Here is a 23,087-nt window from a genome sequence, read left to right as displayed (position 1 = left end):
TAATGAAAAAGAACGTGAAAAGGAATATGCGTATGTACATGTATGACTGAAACATGCTGCTGTGCACCAGAAACTGACACATTGTCAACTGACTAGACTTCAATAAAAATATAAGAAACAAAAATTTGCAGATTTAAAAAAATAAGTAAAAGTTAGCACCAAAAAAGAGTTGCTAAATGAATGAAGTTCACAGTTGTTCAACAAAAGCTATTGTCAGATACATCTGGGAACTTGAGGGTTAACCCTCGTTAAACAGCTTTCCTTTTCCGGAGTCTTTAATATGTTAACACGCAGGTGGGAGATGATGGTGGCTTGAACCAGGGTGGAGGCAGTGGACATGGAAAGACAGGGATGTCTTATGCATCTGTATTGGATGGAGAGTTGACAGGACTTCTTGACGAACAGGATATGAGTGATTACGGAAAGGGAAAAATGAGAGAGAATGTGTGTGTGTGTGTGTGTGTGTGTGTGTGTACCTGAGCTGACTGCTGGCCTATTAACCGAAGCTCTAAAGGAGCTGGTAACCGGACAAATAGGGAGAGGACAGCTGGAGAGGAAGGCAGGAGCCGAGTCACACAAATCCTTCTTGACTTCATCCTGGGGTGATGGGGAGGGAGTCTGTTAAGGATTTGAAGTGGGGGGAATGGCATAATCAGATTGGCATGTTAGAAAGATGCCTGTGGCTGCTGTGTGGACAGGATGTATTGGGGGGAGAGGGCAAGAGTAGAGGCAGAGAGACCATCGCTCCAGTGCGAGAAGGCAGAGCTCTGAGCTGTCGAGTGTGCCACGCAGGTGCCAGTCAGGCCCCCTGAGCCAGCTGTGGGGCTGCTCGCCGCTGCTCACCTTGCCCTCACTCTTCTCACTCCTGCCCGTCGAGGACCCCAGGTGCAGTGCCCTCGTCCCATGTCTCTATGGGATACGTGAGTGTGCACATGCCCACAGACTCTGCACCCAGCAACCAGTCCTGCCGCTGAGCCCCAGATACCCTGCCTTGGACACCCTGTCATCAGATCGGTTTGCACATGGCCGTTGGTTACAGCAGGCCAACAGGTCCATGTGGTCGGCTGGACTCCCCCCCCATCTGAGTTCCAGTTCCCGTCACCGCCTCTTTAGCCAGAGTCTGATTTTGCTTTGTCGTCGTCCTGCAAATCACAGCCTGTGAACTATGCAAAGCCATCAGAAAAGAAAATGTAACTGTGCCACAGTGGGCGCCATGTCTGGGCCATCGGGGAGTGTGGGTATTGAACTCATGAGATTCAGCAGTTCCGGGGGATGGGGTTCAGCTGTACTAATGGCTGGGTGGTGGGGGTGAGGCTGGCCAGATGTGCACATGCCTTCCAGCTGCAGACTCTCAGAGCTGGGCGAGCACTTTAGGCGCATGGACTTCAACCCCCTTCATCTGTCAACAGAGAAACTGAGGCACAGAGAGGGGCATGGGGTTGCCCGGAAGCACACGTGGTTGGACTGTATGACTGAGTGATGGGAAGTGGGCAGCAACGGAAGGAGGAGGATGGGAAGGTCTGCCTGGACCTCAGTTTCCCCACCTGAGCAACGAGGGGCTCAGGCTGGGATTCAAATACAATATGTGGTCCTTGGCTCCTATCCAGGTTCATCTGAAATGCCCGCAGGTACCTTTCCCCATCCCCCGTTGTCACCTCATCCATGATGGGCAAGGGAGAGGCTTCAAGGACAACAGTTTCACAGCAGCGCCTGCGTAGTCCCACGTTCCACAGAGAGCATCCAAGAAAACCCGCCAGACCCGGGCCGCTGGAATTCAATGAGGTGGGGAAAAAAATCCCTATCAGCTCCAAAATTTACACCTGAGCAAAAATAAAATTTTATCCAAACAGCAAACCTGCTCGGCTGCAAGTTTAATAAGCTATTAAACGGCACCATCTGAAACCTGCAATCAAAGCAAAAACACTGTAAAATAAATCAAGAGAGATAAGAAGAGATTTCACATTGTTAAAAGTTTATGCTATTTCTGACTTCCCGAAATGTTACCATTAACCTGGGAGTTAATCAGAGTTTTTCATTTACCCGTTGTTCGGAGCCATAATGAGCACTTTAACAGGGTAAATAAAAAGATCTAAAGAAGCAATAAACGCGAATGTCACAAGTGGCAGTCGTCTACCTTGTGAGGCTCGTGCGGGACAAAGCATCGCACAGCTGGAAACAAACGATTCCTCCGAACACTGTAAATAATCTCCAAGCCCGCTCCTAATTAAAGCGAAGCCCCACCTCCTCGTGGGCGCTACCTGCGCGACCCAATTAAGGCAATACCATTTCTTTCCCGAAAGGGCCCTCCCTCGCTCTCTCCCTCTCGCTCTTTCTCTCTCTCTCTCTCTGTCTCTCTCTCTCTCTCTCTCTGTCTCTCTCCTCTCTCTCCTTCTCTCTTTCTCTCTTTCTCTCTCTAAAGAATTTCCACCGAAGAGCTGCCCCCCTGATGTTCCTGAGCTGCAGTAATGAGACATCCCTGCTTTAAGCAAATTTTGCACCTGTAACCTGCAGAAATATAGCCGTAGCATTTGAAAAATTACCTCCATGCCGCACGGTGCCATGAAAATTTATCTTTGAGATGATTTTATTGCATGGTTACCCTAGGCAATTAAATCAATAAATCTTAACTGTCAGGAAGGTTGGCCCCATGCCAGAAATAAATGAAATGCGCGAAATCAGTAAATAAAAGGTTCCTGACAACTCATTCCAGAAATTATTTAGCAGTTGGGGTTGTAGGGGGTTTTGTGTTTCACTCCCCAGCCTTTATTGACATGCTTTCTGAGAAATGATTGTGCTAACAAACACAGTGGCTCCACTACAAAGCAGTCAGAGTTTGCCAGGCCATAAATTATAGGCCCTGAAAGGCAGGAAGGAAATACAGCCACCCGGCCAGAGGTGGTAGGCCGGGACTAGCCCGGGCTGGGGACAGGGCTAGGGAGCAGCTGGCTCCCTGATGCCCCGGGGAGGGCCCTGGCCCTGTCTCTTCCCCTCGGCTACTACATCCTCATCCCACTGACCTTTGCCCTGATGGGAGGCGCCCTCTCCTCAGGGGCCCGACTTGCTTGGCCCGCCTCGTCCCGCTACACCGCCCATGGTCCCTAGCAGCCTCTCAGTCTAAGGAAGTTTATGCTTGTGAGTAAGGTCTGTCTGCCATTCTCCATTTCCAGAAACAATTCCAGTACCAAATGGGAGTGTGTGTGTGTGCGCGCGCGCGTGCGCACGCGCGCGCTTGTGTGTTAGTGTGTGGGGGGTGGAGGGAGGGGCCGCTCTGTTAATAACAACAGTGCTGACTGTTGTGTTTCTCCTAGGCTATGTACCCTTTAGATGGCTTCAACACTCGGGGGCGTTTAATGAGCCCCTTTTACAGATGAGAAAACTGCGACTCAGAAATGTTAAATGATGTGTTGCAGATGACTTGGCAAGCAGCAGAGTGGCAGTTCATGCCAAGGCCAGCCTCCTTATGGCTCCGTCTCACAACACCTATGCTGTCTATAGCGCTGGACTCATGGACCCAAGGAGCTGAGAATGGAAGCCAGTGTTTGGACCATTCTTACCTTAGTTCCCAGGCTTTTTTCTCCTCTGCATTCTCCCTCCCCTGGTGATAAGTGCACCCAATTAAGGATCTTTTGGGGATGCCCTCACAGAGATGACAAGGCTAGATGGCACTGTTGTGTGGGCAATGAGGCTGATGGGCATGTTTGAGGGCCATCTGAAAGCCTGAGCAGGGCCTGTGCTAAGCCCTACCCCAGGGCCTTTGCACATGCTGCTTCTCTTTCTGGTTTGACTACTTTGAGATTTTAGTTCAATTGGCACCTTCTTAGTGACACCTTCCTCAACTTGCCAAACTCCCTCATTACAGGCTCTTATAGCACCAGGCGATTCTTCCTCACATAGTCACTTTCTTTGCAATTTCACATTTATTTGTGTGATTATCTGCTAAATGGCTCTCTGTCCCACTGGCGCATAAGCTCCATAAGGGCAGGGGCAGGGGAGGGTCTGGTTTTGCTCCCCCAGGAAGTCCCAGAACCTCAAATTGTGCACATGACTATTTACCACATGAATGGATAAGGATGGGGTAGTCACTTCCTGGGGCAGCCATAACAAAGCCCCACCAATGAGAGGCTTAAACAACAGAAATGCATTATCTCCAGGTCTGGAGGCTCGAAATCTGAGATCAAGGTGTGGGCAGGGCTGGCTCCTTCCAAGGGCCAGAAGGGCAGGATCTGTCCAGACCCCTCTCCTGGGCTTGTAGACACTGTGTTCATGTTCACATGGCATTCTTCCTGTAGGCAAGTCTTTCCAAATGTCCCTTTTTGTAATGACACCAGTCCCATTGGATTGGGGCCCAGCCTAATGACCTCATTTTAACCTGATACAAGGCTCTGTCTCCAAATAAGGTCACATTCTAAGGTCCTGGGACTTAAGACTCCAACATAGAATTTTGGGGGGAGGAATGGGGGGAGGAGACACAATTCAAGCCATAACTAAAGGCCACTGGCCCAGAGGCAGAAATTATTCAGACGTCCCAATGGCAACATTTCAAATTGTTCTTCAGGCCAGAGCTAAGGAGAATAAGAGATCTCTCCCCAGCTCGCTCCTGCAACCCTGCACGTCTCAGTCCAGGCACCCATCCCTGGGAGGACTGCCGCTAAGCTGCACAGCCCTGTGGCCAGGGCTGCGCAGGGGTCCCCTGCAGCTGGGAGAGGGCCGGACTAACCCAAAGGTATGGACCCAGAGCCAAGGCCTCAGGCTTGGGTGCCTCCAGGTCAAGGCCTGTTTTCTTTTCACTTGGGGAGCACTCCGGAGAAGAACAGACTCAGGAGGACTCTGCAGGGCTGTGGATGGGGCAGGGGCTTCCCAGAGAGATAAGGGCTAAGTCTGCGGAACAGAAATCCCACAGGACCCACACGGGAGGCTGTGTTGCAAGGAAACAGCTCTGGGTGGGGGATGCAGAGCCCAAGGAAAAGGGACAGAAGTGTGCATAAACTCGAGACGGAGGCTTGGAGAAATAAGGCTCGGCCCCTTGGTGAGACTTATGCTATCTGGGGAGCTGGGCTCCGCTCTTCCAGGAGGGCCTGGGGAATGGTGGGGGTGGGGCAGGAAAGCAAGTTGTCCCTGGCAATTCCCCAGGGCAGGAAACCCCAAGTCATCTTAGGGTAGTTGCAGCTGTAGTCAAAAGGAAAGAGCCACTGAGCTGCACCCTGCCCACTGGGACAGCGGGGCCCCCGGGGGAGGTGGGAGCTGCTGGGAGCCAGCCCACCGCGTCATCCCACGGTCCCTGGGAGGGAGGAGCGGCATCCGATGGGGAGCTTTTCCTCCTGCTTTCGGATTGGTGCTCTCCTTTGAGCTTCAGCTAATGCAAATCTCTTTTTATAATTCTTGCTGGCAAGTTCCCAGGGCAGATAATTCCCCATCAGCCCATCACGAGCACCAAGGGGGTTATTTTCAAATTAATGGTTTGAAGCAAAATACGAACATTGTTTTTGAACTAGGGGCTGAGAGATGGCAAAGGCGCAGTGTCTAATAACTAAGTGCAAACTTTGCAGTGACAGCCACAAGATTTCAAAATAATAATAATTTGCATTTGATAGCACCTTTCTTCCGACTAATGAGCTTAACACAATTAATTCATTAATTCATTATGCTCCCCTAAGCAGCACAGAAGTAAAGATTGCTCAAGTAGTTTTCTGCTTGGAGAAAGTAAGGCAGAGACAAAAGGACTATATTGATGGCAGAGCCACAGTTCAAGGAGCTTTATGTGCAGATAAACAGCAAGGTCCTACTGTACAGCACAGGGAACTCTATTCAATATTTTGTAATAACCTTTAATGGAAAAGAATGTGAAGATTAATATATGTGTGTATATGCATAACTGGGACTCTGTGCTGCACACCAGAAATTGACCCATTGCAACTGACTATACTTCCATTAAAAAAAAAAAAAAAAATAAGCAACTCTAGGTCCACTGCTCCAGGGATCATGGGGAGCGGGGAGAGCTGGAGAGACAGGAGATGAAGTCTTCTGGTGTCAAAGAGGCTTGTGGCGGGCAGAAGTCTAAGATGGCCTCAAGATTCCCATCCCCAGTGTGCCTGCCTTGTGTAAGCTCCCTTGAGTGTGGGCAAGACCTGTGAGTAGAAGGAATGTCACTTGTGTGATTGGGCTACATTATATGGAAAAGGTGCCCGGATTATGTAGAAGTAATTAAGGCCCCTAATCAGTATGATCTGAGTTCATCACAATGGTGATTATCCTGAGTGGGCCTGATCTAATCAGGAGAGTCCTTTAAAAGTCAGTCCGGAGGATGGACTCCCTCTCCTGCTGCCAACTTCTAGAGGGAGGCAGGGAGGCTCGCTGGGAAACTGTTGAGGTTGTCCACATGATGATGATGATGAGAATGTCAAGGGAGACAGTGGCCAGGGTGAGGATGGGAGAGGCCAGAGTTCAGAATCATTTTCAGGCATAAACTCATGGTGCATTTGAATTAGAAAGGGTCTGAGAGAGGATCCAGGGCAAGGCAATGTGCTGAGACATTACTGAGCAATGAATAAGTCAGAAACATCTTTGTGGAGCATGATTTGTCAAGTTTTAGAGTGAAGAAGATAATTTTTATATTAAGATAAACATAGCCATGGAGTCTTATGGAATAGAATGCAAACAATACAATTTTTGGATGAAATAGGGGCTTAAAAGAAAGTATCTGAAATGAACTTACAAAACAGAAACAGACTCACAGAAACAGAAAGCAAATTTACGGTTGCTGGCAGGGAGGTGGGAAGGGAGGTGGAGGCATAAATTAGGAGTTTGGGATTAGCAGATACACACTGATACATATATAATATATATATTATATATATATATATATAAAATAAACAATGAGGACCTATAGCTCAGGGAACTATATTCAATATCTTATAATAACCTATAATGGAAAAGAATATGAAATAGATATGTATAACTGAATCACTGTGTTATACACCAGAAACTAACACAACACTGTAAATCAACTCTACTTCAATAAAAAAAGAAAGTGTCTGCTTTCAGTACATTTTTTGGGTGATGCCTCAGACTTTGGGGGAGGATGAGTAGACAACAAGGGTACATTTTACATCTCCTCCATCCTTACGAAGAAGAACCAGCCTGGGTACCATTTGTCCTCTGTCAGGACTTACAGGCTGTGCCTCAGTCCTTGTTTTCTCAGGCATCAAGAAAGCTGTTGTCATTCTCACTGTCCCCACAGGACACTGAGATGCAGAAGAGGGACAGCTACAAGGGAGTTCGTGCAGGCCTCAGATGCAAACCTGGGCCTCCTCTTTTGCCTCCAACTGAAGGTTATACTCTAAGGCATAGCTTAACTCATAAAGGGGTATGATTTGCCCTTGACAGTTGAGTTAGTAATTCTTTGTGGATGACTATTTCTGTTTGTAACTGATTCCATGGGTATTTTAAGAATATTCAGAGATCCAAGGAGGATACCATGGGTCTGGATGTGAGCTCCCAAGCCCAAACCTCTTCTGGGTTTTGAATGACTTTTGATTCCCTGCCAGAGGCAGGCTATGGACCCAGAAATTCAGCCATCCACAGGATCGAGTCCAACAGCGCCAGACCCTGGGCAAGGGGCGGGGTGAGATATGGGCTACAGCCCCAGGTGGAGAATCTTTGGTTAGAAAAAAAAAGATTCTTAATCCTGGCTGCAGGTTGGAGCAGCTTCCTCCCTGGGCTTTGGTGGTAGGCAGATGGGAGAGGGGTACCCAAATCAAGAATCAGAGTTTCTGGGCTGGGCCAGGAGTTGATAGGATATCCAGCTCAGCCAAGGTTGAGGGGCCCTGAGTCAGAGGGCGGGAGGTGAGCTGGACCCTCAGTTCAGAGCTCGGGCAGAGGCCCCCTACCAAGCCGGCTAGAATGTGGGACTGGGCAGGCAGCCAGTAGGGCAGGAGCTGGGCCTGAGTGACAAAGGGCCCCAGGGGTGTCTGGGCCTCCCCTGAGGGGAGCTGACTCTTTCCCAGGGAAGGCTCAGCCTCAGGATGTGTTTGGCAGCTAGCGCAGGACTTGTTCAGTGAGTCGAGGCCAAGACTCGGCCAGTTCAGAAGGTGTCTGGGGAACTTGTGGGCTGCCAGGAGACGACCGCACGTGGAGCCTGCCACCACTGCCTGTCACTTGATTCCTCAGGGCCCTTTTTGCTGCCTGGGTGTACTGAGTTTGAAGGATTGGGGGATGAGTGAGGAAAGAGGTGACCACGAGGGGGCAGTCGCACGCAACAGGCTTTATTTGGGTGACACTGGCAGGTTCACATGTGGGGTGGGGGTGTCCTTCACAGGATGAGACCTTCTAGGGGCCTCCAGCTGGAAGAGAAGAGAGCTCGGTGAAAGCGTCTAGGCTATGTGCTCAGCAGCCTGACGGGAGCCTCTGGGCCCAACATCTCGGTGGGCAGCAGCGGCGTGAGGTCCTTGCAGCCCCAGGGTTTACCTTATCTACAGCTAGCAGATGTTGGGCAAAGTTTCTAGGTGATATGAAGCAAGTAGGCTCTAAATGGGTAAAAATCTGCTTATTTGGGCTCTATTTAAAACAAATGAATGTGTAAAATTTTGAGCTTTTGGCCAGCAGGCTTTTGAGCTAACCGGTTTCAGCCTACTGTGACAAAGTAAATGGCACAGGGGCCAGTGTGCAGAAGCCATCATTTATCTCACTTCACACCTTGAGACTCATGGGAAGCTCTGCCCCTTCTGCTTAGTCTGGAGTTTTCTGTCCCACAAATGCTTCAGGCCAACGAAGGCTTGTGTGTGTGTGTGTGTGTGTGTGTGTAGGGGGTGTATGTGTGTGTGGGGTCTTTCTAAACGAACCTCTCTGAGGGACCCTCCCTCCCTGCTCCCTGGGTTATGCTGTGTCCTCAGAGCCAGGAATTGTGGGAGAATCTCAGCTCATCCCCATCATCCTCTGCCCAGGGCCTGTCTTATTTGGGAAATGGGAAAATGTTCAAGTGAGTTGTGGTTTGAACTACCTGGGAAATTCCGGGAGTGTTACAAAAGCATGAGACGAAATCCCTTCCCTGGAGAAGAGCACTCTGGGCTTGGGTTCCTGCAGGATGTCTTCTCTAGAGCACTGGAAGCACTGTTAATTCCTGATACCTCTTCACTCTCAAATTCTTTCTCCCACTACCCTCAAGAAGGTGGGTTGGATGAAGGGTGGAGAGTCACAGGGCTAGAAAGACAGGGCTCGAAGGTCATTTCCTGCCCCCTGCTTGCCTCCTGAACTCGTGCACTAGGTCCTGTGACTGTCAGTCCCAGTAGAGCCCCAGCTCACGATCCACATATAACTTATCACAGTTGCAAACGGCCTAGAGAATGCGTGCTGTTACTGAACTCGGGTCTAGCTGTTTGTCACTCAAAAACCAATGCTTGAGAGAGGCAAGTGTTGGTAGAAAGGAAAGCTGCTGTTAATCAGAATGCCAGCAATCTGGAGAGATGATTCAGTGTCCCCCAAAGACCATCTCCGAAGATTCTGCTCAGCCATGAAAGTTTCAAAGGGAAAAGGGGAAGTAACCTCAGTTAACCAGTCACAGTCGTCACCATCCCCCACTGCGTGCAAGCTTGTCGACTTCTCGTGATCTTTTCTTTAGATGCTACCTTGTTGACACAGTTTGTTCATGAGATTACTGAAGGGGAAGCTAAGGAAGAGATCCGGTCATCTGTTCATCACTTAGTCTTCGTTCCTACTTCTCTGATCTAGGAAAGAACCAGCCAGGTTAGGAAAGGTACTGTGGGATCAGAAGATGCGAAAGGTGTGCTGGGGCTGGAGGTGAGTAGGGCGTGGGGGCGCCTGGTTCAAGGTTAGTGACAAGACAAGAGAGATTTCCTGCTGAGGGCGGTTTCCTGCAAAGAGCTGCTTACAGTGTCAAGTTCAAATGGCCGTACCTGAAACTTACAGGCAAAATCCTCCTTAACAAATTACATAGATCCCACTCTGCCACAGCTGAAGCTTTTATATTTTATTTCCTTTTCTAAAAAAGGGGGAACGGGGACAAAATTGCCCACCAAGCCCAAAAGGTGTTTCCTGGAGAAACTCACAGAGCTCAACGTGTTCTTTGTCCAAAGCGTGAGGCTCCAGTGAACTCCCAGTCCCCGACGTGGGCCGTCGCGCTGCCGCTGCCTACCCACTTGTAGTGCAGCCGCCACCAGCAAGGCACCCTTGCAGTTGCCTCACTAACCCTCAGAGGGCGAAGACTGTTGGCCTTGATAATGGCAGTGTGTCGGGGGGCATTCTTTGGGGGCAGCACGCTCCTCAGTGTTGCCAAGAAGGGACGTAGGATGAGACACCTGTGTTGATGACGTCTTGCTCATCTCTGGGAAGCAGGGAAAAGGCTGGTATTATCAACTCCGTTTTGTAAAGGAAGGAAGCGGGGCATGGAAAGGTGAGCTGTTTCCTCTAAGCCCTCTAAGCTCTAAAATCCTGCTTCAAAGCTCCCCCCGGAATGCGCTCCTTCCCTTCCGCACTGGTGTCCACACGGCAGAGACAAGGAGTTAAGCCCCACCAGGCCTGTCTGTGAAGTGGGCTGATTTGACGCTCAGCCAGTACAAGGCCTGATCATGACCCCAGCCAGACGGTCCAGCTGGCCAAAAAGTGGTACCCTCTTTTCTATTTGCTACTTCCAAACGTAAGGGGTCCTATCTCACCAAATCTTTCCTGAGTTGCTGACTCCACCCAGGTCCTGATCTCAGTCTTCATGGAAGGAGGCATCTCTGGAAGGCTGGCCCAGTGCCTTTCTTTTAGAGTTCTCTGGAAGGACCAAGACGACATCCTTCCCTGAGGGCTCAGGGTCCTTCTTTTTTTTTTTTTTAATTTGGAAATTTAAGTATAGTTGATTTACAACGTTGTCTTAGTTTCAGGTGTACAACAGGGATTCAGATACACACACACACACACACACACACATATATATATATACACATTCTTTTTCAGATACTTTTCCATTATAGGTTATCACAAGATTTTGAATATAGTTCCCTGTGCTATATGTAAGTCCTTGCTGTTTATCTATGTTATATAAAGAAGTGTGTATCTGTTAATCCCAAGCTTGTAATTTATCCCTCCAATCCCCCTTCCCCCCGGTAACCATAAGTTTGTTTGTTTACTGTCTGTGAGTCTGTTTCTGTTTTGTAAATAAGTTCATTTGTGTCATTTTTTTTTAGATCCCACATATAAGTGATATCATATATTTGTCTTTGACCTACTTCACTTAGTAGGATAATCTCTAGGTTCATCCATGTTGCTGCAAATTAAATTATTTAATTCTTTTTATTGCTGAGTAGTATTCCATTGTATAAATATACCACACTGCTTTATCCAGTCATCTGTCGATGGACGTTTAGGCTGTTTCCATGTCTTGGCTATTGTAAATACTGCTGCTATGAACATTGGGGTGCAGGTGTCATCCTGAAGTAGGGTTCCTTCTGGATATATGCCCAGGAGTGCGATTCCTGGGTCATATGGTAAGTCTATTCCTAGTCTTTTGAGGAATCTCCATACTGTTTTCCACAGTGGCTGCACCAAACTGCATTCCCACCAGCAGTGTAGGAGGGCTCCCTTTTCTCCACAGCCTCGCCAGCATTTGTCATTTGTGGACTTTTGAATGATGGCCATTCTGACCAATATGAGATGAGACCTTATTGTAGTTTTGATCCACATTTCTCTAATAATTAGCCATGTTGAGCATCTTTTCTTGTGCCTGTTGAAGACCCTTCTTTACTTTTGTTTCTAGAATGAAATGATGCTCTAGCAGCAATACTATTATATGTGATAGTGAGAAGCAGGAGATGGTAGGGGTTAAGATCAAGGGCTTTGGGGCCACACTGTCTAAATTCTGGCTGTGTGACTTTAGGCAAGCTGCTTAACCTCTCTGTGCCTCTGTTTTGTCATCTATGGATCAGGAATATAACAGCACCTATCTCATAGGGCCATTAGGAAGATTAACGTAAGTTAATATAGAAGAAAGTGCTAGAACAGTGCTTGGCACACAGTAAGTACTGCATAAACTGAGCAAAGAGCATAATCCAATTTTTAAAAATCTCTTTGTGTTTTTCCTCCCAGCTCGTCTCTGCACTCATGCATATGTTTACCTAGGCATGATGATAATTTATGACATCTGTTTTTTTTTTGAGAGAAGTAGAAAACAACTGGGTTGCTTGAGAACAAATTTATAATCCGTTTAGGTCTATTTACTCAGAGCAAATATTTCTTCATTATCTCATAAGAAAAATGTTCGTATTTACTGATATTGTAGGGTTCACATTTTGGAAAGGATTTGGAATTCTTCGTGCTAGTGTCATGGGCTTCAGTGTCAGCCACATTTAGCTGCATCAGTGTTCACACCTGGACTCCGAGGATGCAGTGTCAAACTATCCGGCCACGCCAAATGCAGTTTGCTTGTTCACAGGAAATTCAGCTAAGCTGATGGTTGATGTGGCGTTCATGTTCAAGTGCTCTGTGCTGTGTAGTGTCTTAGCGCTGCAATTTCTCACTTTGTCTGGCCAGGGAATATACTCCATACAAATGAAATTTCTAGATACCCAGAGCCTCCTTTTGCACTGCCTGGGAAATATTGAACATTTTGAAGGGAATAGCTCTGAAATACATGGCATGCTCTTCTCCCTTAGTAAAAAGGATCTACTTAAGATGACTTAACCTTTTCCTGATGACTTGAAATCATTATTGTGACCTAAAATTACCACCTAGGTTGCCCGCCCAGGCCATGCCCCCACAGTAAACTGCCATACTCTCCTGTGCTTTTAAGTTTTTAGTTTAGTTTTAGCATTTCCTCTGTCTCTCTTCTCAGCAGCCACTCCAGTTGTGACTTTGTACTAAGCCTTTTTGTGCTGTGCTGCTAAGGGTCCAGAAAACTAAACATTTGACATTTTTCTCTTAAGTGGGCTTTGAATGATAGCCCAAAGGTCCCTCATAAAATAAATTGGCTTTGTGAGAGTTATGTCCTTCCCCGTTCTCACTTTTAAAGCTGTTGAAGTAAGTGGGCACACTGACCATGCGTTATAACGCAAAAGGCGTGGTGACTTGGTGCTTGTGGCTGCAGAGTCTGTAAGCAGAATAATCTACAGGTCTAAAGTGAGATTTTCATAAAAATTTTATTTTGCATTTTTAAATAATTCAATGCACTGGCAGTATAGTTAATGCCTCGATGAGAAAAACCAATGCACCAGCTCAGCCAATATCATTTTTACAGAGACACCGTAATGGAAAACAACAAAACTACATTGAAACGTCTGTACACAGAGTTACTGGACCGAGAACAAAGCGCCAACAAAACGCTTGTGCGCCACACATTTGAAATGCAAAGCAACACAGGCAGATACAGCTTTATTCACGTAAAGCACATGAAACCAGTTTTCAGGAACCAGATACCATTTCATTCATTGCTTGATGTTTGAACAGTTACCTTGGTCTGTACAGAACATCAGAACTTACCGAAATTCTGATGAGATAAGCATGCTTGTTAAGAACAGTGACGGTGAATCTGCAATGAGTATGAAGATTGGAAATCTGCACCCAAGAAAAAGGTGCTCAAAAGACGAACTGGATTATGGCAAAACAAAGGGGGCGCTTTATGAATTAACATCGCCTCTTAAAGGCTACTTGGGGTGCCCCCAGTGTGGCAAGGGTCTTCCTTGGGGGGACAAGGCCTCTCAGGAACCAGGCCAGGCTATTTCTGATGGTTTTGCTCATGCACCAACATGGAGGGAGCCCGAGCCAGGACACTGGCCCCAGGGATTTGAGCTGTAGCTCAAGGGCAAGTTCACTCCTGAGGGCTCGACTCAGCTCACATGCTGCAGCTGAAGTGGCCTTCATCGCCCCTCCCACGTGTCTCAGCCTTTCTCTTGGAAACCCAGCTCAATTTGAACAGAACCTCTTCCCTCACAAAGGCCAGCGGAATCCAAGTAGTTGAACCCTAATATGATGATAATAGCTTCCAAGGGGAGAGGCGTTTTCATTTAAAACCTCTGCCTTCATAGAGCACTGTAGCCATGGCCTCCTGGAACTGGAAAAGAATATTTTTCAAGAAGGGAAGGCTAAAATCCCACGAAGGACAGCAAGCCAGACGTGCTGCACATGCGCGCGAGCGGACACGCACACACACACAGATGGCGCGTCCTGTCCGGGCAGTTCTGGCTTGCCCCAGCAGTCCGGCGGCGTGGTGGTGGCGAGCGCCCCCCTACCCCCAACAAAGCACATGATGACGATTAAATTCCCATTTGTATCCTGGTTACTCAATAAATATTTCCATGACACTTAAATATACAAACTTTCTGTTTAAAATATGCATGAAAATGTCTTTTTTCTCCAAGAAAAAGTGAAAGGTTTAGAGAGTCACATCTTCATCAACCACATGTTGGGATTAGCTTTCTGGTTCTTATACACAGGCTCATGGGCACATTAGGAAACACTTCAAATGAACACACAAGACACGAATGCACCTCTTCGAGCCAAAGCAAACACACACGCTGTAGACCAGGCAGAAGACACCCCTGGCAAGCCTCAGGGGGTATTTTTCAAGTCTCAGTCAAGTGACTTACTAGAAAAATATGTGGAGTTATTTGTTAAACTGCATTAGGTCTCAGACGATGTTAGAAACTGTTTTTTGTACCATTTGTCAGTGTGGCGTATGGAAGGGCCCAACAAACATGGCGTGTTCCTCTTTGAAAACTCATCAATATTTGATTAGCTTTAGATTTCATTCCTAGCCTGATCTAATGCAGATTTACCAAAGACCCCAGCTTTCAAGATTTTAATGAGGGAGGGAGGGAGGGTGACAGAGATAGGTAGATAGAAGAAATACACATCGCGATCAATCCAAACATTTCTTCAATCAGTAATACCAAACCCTTTCAAAATAAAAAAAGGAAAAGGAGAAAGGAAAAAAAGAGGGAAAAGATGAACCTAAAAAACCCCGCCTTGACTGAAGTGCTCTGGGCAATTTCTTGAAGAGAAATTTGTTCTTCGTATTGATCATGGTCACAGCAACATCTGAAGATGTTAGCCATTGCCAGGTCTCCAACTAAAGTTCATTGAAAAATCCTGCTGTAAACTGTCTCATCTGCCTGCAACCACTCCACTTGCTCCAGAATGATCTCATAAAGGTCAAAACACTGCTCCACAAAGTTCTACAACTGGACAAATGAATTCAACAGACTAGTATTTATACTGCCATGTGATAATGGACTTGTTATAACAGCATGGTTTCATAATACAGCATGCCTCTCCAGGTGGCATGTTTTAAATCAGAACACGTCTATTTTTATTAATCTGTTATGTCTTAAGAGCATGAACAAGTACAATTCAGAAGCTCACATTGAATTCAACTATTCATTTGTTTAAAGACAGAAAGAGCCCAAGCAGGAAAGCAGAAGCCAGAGAGAGAGAGAGAGAGAGAGAGAGAGAAAGAGAGAGAGAGAAGGAACAACCACAGCCACAACCATCGCGCCCACCACCGCAGAACAGAAACGAAAGCAGCCTCTTCTCTGGAGGAGCCTTAAGGATATGCAGTCAGCTAGCCAAACGTGCCAAGGGGAAGGATTTGCAGGATCCTTTGCTCCCAAGGGGCAGTCTGAGCCTGGAAACTCTACCAGGCTCACTTTTGAAGTATTCATTTTATCCGAAGACAACGCAACATTAAACCATCTTCAGAAGCGCTATTCCGATGAAAACAGGACTGAAAGCAGCCATTTGCGGAACTGAGTACGTGGGAGGGGTTCCGTCTCAGACAGTTCGCTTTCTAAATACCCAGAGAGCAGAGAGCCCAGGAAGAAGGCTATTTGACAAATTGTCTTGAGATAGAATCAACCTCATTTGTGATACTTGTGGGTGAATATGACTGATTAGTGAGGATGGTTTGGAAATGGAAAATCACGGATGACGATGAACACATTTCTAATTCTCTACAGCCGCGCAAACTGGTCCATCGCCTCGGGGGACACTGAGTCCTCATGTGACTGTGATGGCAATTAAACCAGACCCAGACGTTACCTCCCTCCAGTCAGGGCAAATGCTGCAGGGTTATCACAAGGCGCCAGAAGACCACCCCTCCACGTTACTGTGATGGCCACAGGAAGAGCTTCAGAGGCAAAAGAGAGAAAGGCCAGAAAGGAAGAGTAAGACATGGGTGTCCTCCAGGGCTAACAGCACTTGATCGTGGACTCGGGCTGGGACAGAACATGGAAATGTTTAAAGAAAAATAAGATTTTAGGGCAAGTTCTTCGACCTTTCCAGATACAAGCCTCTTATTAACTGTAGAAGAGGCACCAAACCAGGAGAACAGGTCCTTTGAGACTTTCTGTTCTACTCTCAGGATGATTGATGATGAGGAGGGCTAGTAAAAAAAAAAAAAAAAAAAAAAAAAGAAAAGTTTGCGTATGTGTGTGTTTAATGAAAACCTCATTCTCTTAGAAAAATATACTGAAGTTTATGCCTTCTTGTTAAGTGACCTTGGTTTTCTTTATATTGGGTAGAAAAGGGAACTGTTTTGGTCTGGATGATCATTTCTGAGTATTAATCATATAGTTGATACAGGGGACATTCAGGTTTGAATTCGGAGCGAGCACAGCAAGTAGGTACTTTCAACTAAAAACACATGTGAAGTAACTTGGATCCCTTAACAGCTCAAGTGAAAGCAGCGGGGAGGTGGGAGGATCGCTGCGTTTCCATGTTATGAGAAAACAACACAATACACTTTGGCTTGCGCTGTTCTCCACAGAAGCCCGAATGCTTCCAGCCAGCCAAAGGCCGCCACTAGTAGGAGCAACAGTAAATCCTTTACTCAAGTTACACTGACAAGCTTGAAATGCCACTTGGACGTTTCAGTGATAATAATAATAAAATAATACTCACCTATCCTCATTTTAAACCAACCAGGAGGGTTTTCTAAGCACTTATCTCACTTCCGTTTTACCTTGGAGAGGTGGAGATGGCCAAGCCAGCCCCACGATGGATTCGTGCTTGGGGCCGCAGAGGGCTTCATGCCTCCCGGCCGGCTCCTGCTTAAAACCCGCCCATCTAGGCTTCACCATAAATTACCTACGTTCCGAGAGGATCGACTCATATTTGGAAATGATGTCATAGTTTTTGTCACTAAAATGTGTGTGTGTTCACACGAACATAAACACGAAATATGAGCCCTCTTTGGCTGCGTTCAGGACTGTGGCGGGGCCGGCCGGCCCAGTCTCCCAGCTTGGCGTGTATCTCTTCCCAACTCTGTGTTCACTGACATCACAGTAGCTCGAAATCAGCCAGGGTGGGAGCAGTGCCGCCACGGCCACTGGCAAATGCCACAAATTCAGTGCTTTCGGTTCTTGGAGACCTTGTTAAACATTTTACCAATAGACCACTTGCAGCATGCCCGGCTGACCGAAGGAGACGCTAGCTCCCGGTCTGAAGCTAGTTGGTCCACATGGCACAACGCAGCCTCTTTGGGGGTTCCCCCAATTCTGCTTCCTGCCCAGGAGCTCCTCTTCCGCTGCTGTCACAAGTGCCGCAGAACCACAGAAGGGCACGCGCATCTGGCACGCATTTGGCTAGCCTTTGGCGTCCCACTGTGCTCTGAACCCTTTTTCCTATTCTGTAGCCACAAGAGTGAGGGGGGCCAAAACCAAGTAGGTAAAGCATTTGCAATTCGGATTAAGCTCCAGAAATGGCAGCTGCCTTCCCGCTGCAGAGGCTGGAGAGCAATGATCCCCTCGGTAGGAACAAGCTAACCCCAGTTGCAAGCATCCATGGGGCACACTTCAGGAAGTCTCCTGGCTGGTCTGCCTGCTGCAGGTCACCAGCAAAGTGCCGGCGGGCGCTGGGTGTGTGGCCCCGCAGCATCCCACCAGGGGCCTGGTAGCAGGCTTCCCCCTTCCCTCCTCAAAGTCTGGTACAAATCAAAGAGCCAACAAAATTGAGGTCACTGGCAAAAGAGTTTGAAATTTTGAATGATTTTTATTAAACACCATTAGTCTACACTGCACAGTTAATGAAACAGCAAAGCTCCAATCTCTTAGAAGAACGATGATTGATCATGGATCAGAAGAGCAATTCTGGGTCCCCTAACCCATGGTGAGCCTGATGAAAGGTTCATTACCATCTCAGGCCAGAAGCATAAAGGGGCGAGAACTGCTGCCTGGCCACCCCCCCCCACCCCCGTCTGCCCTCCCCATAATGCAATTTTCTTTGAGTCGATGGGTTACAGAGGAAAACGGGATGCTCTTGGTAAAGAGGGCTTCTAGATTGGTGAGGAGGAGAATGGAAAGGGAACTCATACTTTGTCTTTCCCCAAAAATATCAGATGGTAGGATTCATGTCTGAGACCAGCCTATCCGATTAGCCTCCTGCCAGGGTAAATGCTGATTATCAATACACGGATGCCATTCCTGTTGTTGGAGTCTGCTAACACCGAAGAGAAAATGAATCCGAGTTTAATGCTGAGAATAAGGCTGTGCGAGTGGAAACGAGAAACAACAAGAACAACAGACGACAACCACGACGAGGAAGAAGAATTTAGTCTGCCAGTCGCGTACAGCGCAGCCACAACTGGCTCCAAGTTCCCCCCCAGAATTGAATTTGGGGGCACTGATTCGACCCATCCATTCCATGTTGTGTAGCTATAGCGTCTCGCCACACGTTCGCTCAATGGGGAGAGTGATGCTTCTCTAAGCGAGCAGTTCATTGCCTTACTGAGTAGTCCTACCCAGTGGTCCAGTTTGGTGCGCCCACCTGGCAACTCACGCAGGTGAATTTTATCATGTCTGTTGAGACGTGCGCGAGGGCTCCACCCCCACGGCTAAATCGATTCTGCCTTCAGAAATGCTTTCCAACTTCACTTTCCCACTTCAACCTCTGGGATGCAAATTTGAATAAAACATAATCTGAATTAGCTTTGGGAAAGATAACGACAGAAGGAGTTCTCTTTCCACTAAAGACCCAATCCAATGCATGAGGCAAGGTACTGTCCCAATGAAAATCCATCCATTTGGAAACTCAGCCAAACACATTTGAGCCAATGGTTTCTTTCTAATTTAGCAACTTGGTTACTGACCGAAGAGTTGAATCTTTTTCTGTCGTTACATGGGAAAAAGGCATCCCAATCTCGAGTCTTTGCAAAGTTAGCAGCAGCTAATCTGCTTTTCCAATTATGTCATCCAAATATACAACTACTAGTATTTTCCCAATGAGATTATTAAGTAATTAACAGTCTACAGGCTGGCTAACAACATGCTCACGGCTAAATTCTACCCCGAGGACCACACGAGTATACTCTTTTCAAATTAATCCTACCTACCAAACTCAGACAGTAATATGACAAAACCACTAAAAAATCCAAAGTTAATTAAAAATACAAAGCCAAGCCAACATCATAACACAAACTTGTCAAACTCTCTGTGGTTGGAGCTTGGGTGACAAGTGAAGGCATAGTGGTGGCTGCCCATCTCCCTACCTCCATGAGCTTACTGAGTTGTGTCTCACCAAGCCTCCATCAAGGCCTCAAGGCAGGATCTCTCGCTGCCATCCACATGTCTTGTATCCCTCCCACAAAGTGGTACACCGAAGAGATTTACTTGACAAAATATCTCAATCCCTCAAATAGCTGCACACCTACAACACACATCACCATTTACAATGTGATGAATCAAGTGCCTGGAAAACAGCAACAATCCTTAATCATGAAACCGAAAGACGTCTCATCTCCAGGGATGGGAAGGCAATTCACCCTCCAAGTTTAATTGGTTTCTAAGCTGCTTTACAAGTGGGTCTGCAAAGTAATCAGGTGGTGATCCTGAGCTCGACTGTCAGATTTGATCATCGTGCTGCTGATTTGGCACACGTTTTACACTCAGCCACCAGAGGTGACGCATCGGGCAGCGAGCGGGACTCTCTGCTGCCTCCCTGTTGTGTGTAATGTAGATATTAACGGCTAGCTGAAACTAGAGGTACGAGTCTTTCATTCATGAGGCAATATGCTTGTTTCCCTGGGAAACTGCCCCTAGCACTCCAATGTCTAGTTTCTGGAGGTTGAATTTCAAGAAGAATCTATTCCTAAATCCATGATGGTCTAGGATCGTGGTCTAGGTTGAACTTACAAGTCAAGCCAGCGGGCTTCATTATATATAGTAATAGTCAGGCATTCTACCTGGTAAGCCATACAAACAGAGAACTGGAGTCACTGCAAAGCCATCAGCTTCACTTGTATATGTGACACCCTCCTTGGGTGTTCGGGGTCATTTCTATGATCATTTCCCCCTGTTAGAGGCTCGGAAGAGTCTCTCGGGCTTCCTTGGTCTGTGTGTGTGTCTGCAAGTGTGAGTGCTGAGACTGCGAACGTCCAGCTCCGCCACCCCGGGAGCATGAAAAGTGCTGGGTTCAGCAGCTGGGACGCTCCCAGCAGTCATCTTCACAACGTGGCCTCAGCCATTGGAGGCCAACTTCCACAGCCTTATTATACCGCATAGGGTCTTAAACTCAAAGATGACCAGAACAGAGCTCATCTGGCTCTTTTGCAACTGGGGACATAGCTAACCTTGACAGTGAGAGTGCGGAGTGATCCCTCATCGCTCCTGTTACAGACTTGCATGACATGCTTGAAAAATCATACAAGTTTGTATCTTTCATGTGCATGTAGCTATTAGTTACCTGGTCATAACTCAGTGAACAGAATCCAGTAACTCAGCAGATTAAAGGCTGTGTGGAATTAGATACCGGCAGGTAATTACAAGGAACTAACGTACGAGTGGTTTTTACTGCAGGTGGGGGGTTCTTCCGGTGAGCTGGAACAGCGAAGGTGATATTTGCATTGCGATGTTTAGGGGCATAAAATGAATGCAGAGGATCATCAAGGGGTGGGGACGGTCACAACTGATGTGGGAATATCTCCAAATCAGGTGAACTGTCCCCAATCTTCAGGGCTCTCTCAAAGCCACTCTAGGGTGAAGCAGTACCCCAAGACTCATTTTTTTGTTGCTGTTGTTGAAAGGCTAGTTAGCACTTCGAGAGTTTGGGGTTTTCTTTGGGATTTTCATGGAAATGATTCATATGCTAATATAAACTTGAATAAAATCAGTGATCGTATTTCAGTCAGAAGCGAATGAGCCAAAAAAAGAAAAGAAAGAGCCAAGGAAAAAGAAAGAAGAAAAAAAGAAACCCTGCGAAATAGAAACTGTGGCTACTAACTGTGGAAGTCCAGATGCTAAAGCCACTAAGAAGCCGACTGTGTGTTATTACTTCTGGGTAGTGACAACTCGTCTTTTGTTTCCAGAGATTTGAACAAAATACAATTAAAAAATCCTGCCAGTTATGGACCTGCCTACTACCTGCAAAAGAGGCAGAGGTGCGTGTTTCCTGGACGGTTTCCAGACCTCTCTTATCTCTCATCTCCAACACCTCTAACATCTCTAGTGTAGCATTTTGGCTACGAGGGTGCGCACCGACTAAACTGCCCTCAAGAGGACAGCTTTCCACAAAGAGAATCCCAGGTGAGGATTTACGCTTCCAGTCATGGAGTCCAAAAAGATTTATCCAGCGGATGCCTTGAAGTTGTCGAAATCAGTGTTGCCGCTCCTTCTCATCACTGACATAGCTATGAATCAGGAAAGGGGTGCTAATCCCGAAGTCCTCTGCTTGTGCGCCGCAGTGTCGCCTCTGAGCAGCATCGCTGTGCTCATTCATTTTCTTAATACTCTCGATTTTATGATGTTGCTACAACATCTAACCAGTGGGTTTCGACAAGGAAAATTCTCATCTGAAAACTGAGTCTGTGGGAACCACGAAAGTTTAACAAAGGATTATGAACTACGTTCTTGTCTGGACATAAGAACACGGTTTGGGGAATGGCTACTGCTGAAAATTGGAATCTTTGCAGGTCCTCTGTGTCTGTGTTCACCTCCATACATATATATGGCATACGACATATATATATATATGACATTCCGTCTCACTTCTCAGGAACCTGCCATCACAATTGCTTTCCATTCTTTGTTTGGGGTAGTGTGGACCTAAAACAATACTGTAAGGACTGTGTCATTCCATCAAGCACAAAAGGATGGTGGGAGCTGAGAAATGCATATAAAATATTGAAAACTGACTAAGTCATAAAAGATACACTGCGCTCAAGTTGTAGTGTCCACTGACAATGACTTCTGTTTTTCACAGATAGCAAAAGAAGCAGAAAAACAAACACAATCAAAGAGAACTTTCCCAATGAGTGGTGTTCCACCAGCGACCGAGGGTGCTCTGGTAGAGGTAGAGTGATGGGCGGTGGGGCTGCAGACGGGGAGCACCCACTACAACAAATGGGCGTCGATGCGCAGCCAGCACAGTCCCTGGCGAACGTAGCGGACGAGATTGGTCATGCTGCTGTGCTGAGTCAGGGGCCCCATCAGCGTGTCCAGGTCGCCAAAGAATTCTGAAAATCAGAGCAGACCTTGGTCAGGCCTTTGCATGCTGTCACGGCCCCTGACTGCTTAAGCTGCCTTTGGGCAGCACCACCGCCCTGTGGGCATCGGAAAACTTATCTGTTGTTCATTCATTCACTCATTCATCCAACAGAAATTTACAGAGTGCCTATGAAGCGACCAAAACTCTCTATTAAGCCCTATTATTCTCATCTGTAGTTAGTGCCCCAAACTCCACAGCATAAGTAATGTCTGTAAAGGTTATTGTGATTAATGAAACACACACTCCTTTACATCTGTTAATTCAGAGTCAGTTTTTTCAAATCGCTGTGTATTTTCTCAGACAGCAGATTCTAAAAGTACATTACAGTCCTGTGGAGGTTTGTGAGACGCACACAGATATTCACCACAAATATGCATATATTACTTATAAAAATACATTCGTATAAACATATATAATATTTATATATTGAAAACATACACAAAATTACACATCTAAAATAAAATGTATTTAAATATCATTGACATTATATATTGAATTAATATTTTTATATATTATAACTTTATATTTAGAAAGGGGTCCTTATACATAAAATGGTAGGGAGCCCTGGTCTATATGATAACAAGCAGTTTTTCATTCTCTGTGCTATTGCATTAAAAACATTC

General features: G+C 46.7%; 1 protein-coding gene across 2 annotated transcripts in view; it reads right to left on the bottom strand.

Annotated features, from left to right (window-relative positions):
- Positions 1-13,116: 13,116 nt before the first annotated feature.
- The window catches only part of AFF2 (ALF transcription elongation factor 2), a 470,347-nt gene continuing 460,376 nt past the window's right edge, over positions 13,117-23,087 (bottom strand). For both annotated transcript variants that reach the window (XM_074359058.1, XM_074359059.1), the window contains one exon: positions 13,117-22,432. In XM_074359058.1, coding sequence (XP_074215159.1) covers positions 22,311-22,432 — 122 coding nt within the window. In that variant the 3' untranslated portion in view covers positions 13,117-22,310. The remainder of the gene's footprint in view (positions 22,433-23,087) is intronic.

The sequence above is a fragment of the Camelus bactrianus genome, chromosome X, assembly GCF_048773025.1.
Source record: "Camelus bactrianus isolate YW-2024 breed Bactrian camel chromosome X, ASM4877302v1, whole genome shotgun sequence".
NCBI classification, from domain to species: Eukaryota; Metazoa; Chordata; class Mammalia; order Artiodactyla; family Camelidae; genus Camelus; species Camelus bactrianus.
Note: the sequence above shows the minus strand (reverse complement) of the source record. Positions and strands in the feature narration are given on the sequence as shown.